Source organism: Hippocampus bargibanti, linkage group LG05 (assembly GCF_051943395.1).
Source record: "Hippocampus bargibanti isolate YZ-2025 linkage group LG05, ASM5194339v1, whole genome shotgun sequence".
Lineage (NCBI taxonomy): Eukaryota > Metazoa > Chordata > Actinopteri > Syngnathiformes > Syngnathidae > Hippocampus > Hippocampus bargibanti.
In genome coordinates this window covers 8,600,001-8,602,422 of record NC_142738.1, presented here as the reverse complement: position 1 = coordinate 8,602,422, position 2,422 = coordinate 8,600,001, and the positions used below count along the sequence as shown (strand labels likewise).

General features: G+C 50.4%; 1 protein-coding gene across 1 annotated transcript in view; it reads left to right on the top strand.

Annotated features, from left to right (window-relative positions):
• Nucleotides 1-345: 345 nt before the first annotated feature.
• Nucleotides 346-2,422, top strand: part of foxb1a (forkhead box B1a) — a 3,161-nt gene continuing 1,084 nt past the window's right edge. The window contains exon 1 of the mRNA XM_088996137.1: nucleotides 346-2,422. This exon is cut by the window's right edge and continues 1,084 nt beyond it. Within this exon, the coding sequence (XP_088852263.1) occupies nucleotides 1,634-2,422 (789 nt within the window). The 5' untranslated portion in view covers nucleotides 346-1,633.

Below are 2,422 nucleotides of genomic sequence, written 5' to 3'. Positions count from 1 at the left end.
ATTTTGGGCCAAACCTTAATACGAACTGACAGGTGTTAAAAGCCACTCTGCAGGGGAAAGGACCCCCCCACACACTCCCACAAAAACACCCCGTTTAAAATATTTTTAAGTATGCACCTTCTTGCAATATTCGTTTTCATAAAGCTCAACTTTGTATTATATTTTCTAAATGATGAGATTACGTCATTCAACGGACATCTTGTGCTATATTCCTTTTTTTATTTTGCTCAAAATGTTCCCTGCGACGCGATTCTTTTCTGTAATCCGTCAGACTGGTGATGGGGCGCATTGTGGATTTATTGGGGTGGGGGTCGTGTGGGGGGGGGGGTGAATGGAGAGTGAGGTTTTGGAATTAGCATAATTTATGAGCAAATCTGCGTGTGCGTGTGTGTGGTCCTCGCCATTTCAAACCCTCCAAGCGGAAAGGTGGCCCTGGGTTCTCCCCCCCCCCTTTCACTCCTAAAAAAAGCTTGAATAGCAGTTGTCCAAAATGAGCTTCCCGGTTTGCTTTTCACATTAATATAATTGACTTATGGATATTTTATACAGTTTTTCTCCACACACTATCTTCAAAGGTTTATTTGCATTCTTGAAGTACTCCTCAGTATGCTTTCCATACACACAAAAGGGGGGCGGGGAGGTGGGGGGTGCCCGATTGCCTCGTCAAGTTTGGAGTTTGAATAGCATTTGTTTGCATTGGGTTGTAAGGTTTTCATACCGTCCGTTTCCTACGAATTGTTTACAATGCGTTTTATGTAAACAATGTAATAATAAGTTCAATACTTTCATTAAATAAATCGCGATGAGTAAAAAACGTCAATGTAAAAACTAAATACATTTTAAAATAAAACATTTTAGTTTGGATGTGATTAATGAAAAAATACACGTTTTATTTACAATTACAGTGTTATAACTATGCAAAATACACGGGCTGAAATTACAGCTACACGACGGTCGTTTCACACACACGTTAAGAAAAACACCCCGAACGCAACTTGCCTTCTCAAAATGACCACAAAATCAAACTTGTGACGCTATGTCATGTCGAATCTATGTGCAAATGTCAAGCACAAGAGCATACCTCCACACAACTGAGTGCCATCGCCGTTCAATTCCGGCTGCCGAGCCTTTTCACCCTCTTTTTTCCTGTCTTCAAATGGAAATGATTTCCATTGGCCCAAGGTGTCCATGTAAATAGGTGTAAATGAAACCAGATTATGCCTTCCTCCTCCCTCCCTCCCTGCCTTTGCCTCCTCCCTTTCCTCCTCCTCCCTTGGCAATTGTCATGTGATAGCAAAGAGGTGGCACATTAATGGAAGCGCCTCGGCGGGGGTCTTTTCTGCTCATGTCACGACATAAAACTATCAGATCCTTCGAGGAGGGCCATGGAGGCATCTTCCACTTTGTCCGGGACGCCCCCCGATCAAGTCTTGTGAGCTCCTCCAAAGCTGAGAAAAGACGTCCGAGCGAGTAAAGGCGCCTCACTTTGTATCTTCGCGCAAGCTGTGGGGAAAAGAACTCCTGCATGAGGAAACTCGAACCCGGGAATTAAGGCTGACTACTCGTTTTCTTTCGTGGGTATTTTTCCTCCGGAGGGGCGGGGGTGGCGGCCCGTTGAAAAAGCGTCTCGAGGATGCCTCGTCCGGGGAGAAACACGTACAGCGACCAGAAGCCTCCGTATTCGTACATCTCTCTGACTGCCATGGCCATCCAGAGCTGCCCGGAGAAGATGCTCCCCTTGAGCGAAATCTACAAGTTCATCATGGATCGCTTCCCTTACTACCGAGAAAACACGCAGCGGTGGCAGAACTCGCTGAGGCACAACTTGTCCTTCAACGACTGCTTCATCAAAATCCCCCGGCGCCCCGACCAGCCGGGCAAAGGCAGTTTCTGGGCTCTGCACCCGAGCTGCGGGGACATGTTCGAGAACGGCAGCTTCCTCAGGCGCCGTAAACGCTTCAAGGTACTCGGCGCTTCCGACCACCTGGCCCCCAGCAAGCAGTCGGACGCCGCCCACTACCTCCAGCAGCAGGCCAAGCTGCGTTTGAGCGCCCTGCAGGCGGCCACCGGCACGCACCTGCCCCAGATGTCCACCTACAACCTCGGGGTGTCCCACCAGACCTCCACCTTCAAGCACCCGTTTGCCATCGAGAACATCATCGCCAGAGAGTACAAGGTCCCCGGGAGTTTGGCCTTCTCCACCATGCAGTCCATGTCGGCCGGCTACCCGCTCCACAACCAGCTCACCACGGCCTGGCCTCACGTGTACAACAGCGGCGTGATGGACACGGCCGGCCCCCTCCCCATGGCCCCCGGCGACTACGGCGCCTACGGCGTGCCCCTCAAATCGCTGTGTCACGGGGCGCAGACTCTACCGGCCATCCCGGTGCCCATCAAGCCTACGCCGACGTCCATGGCGGGC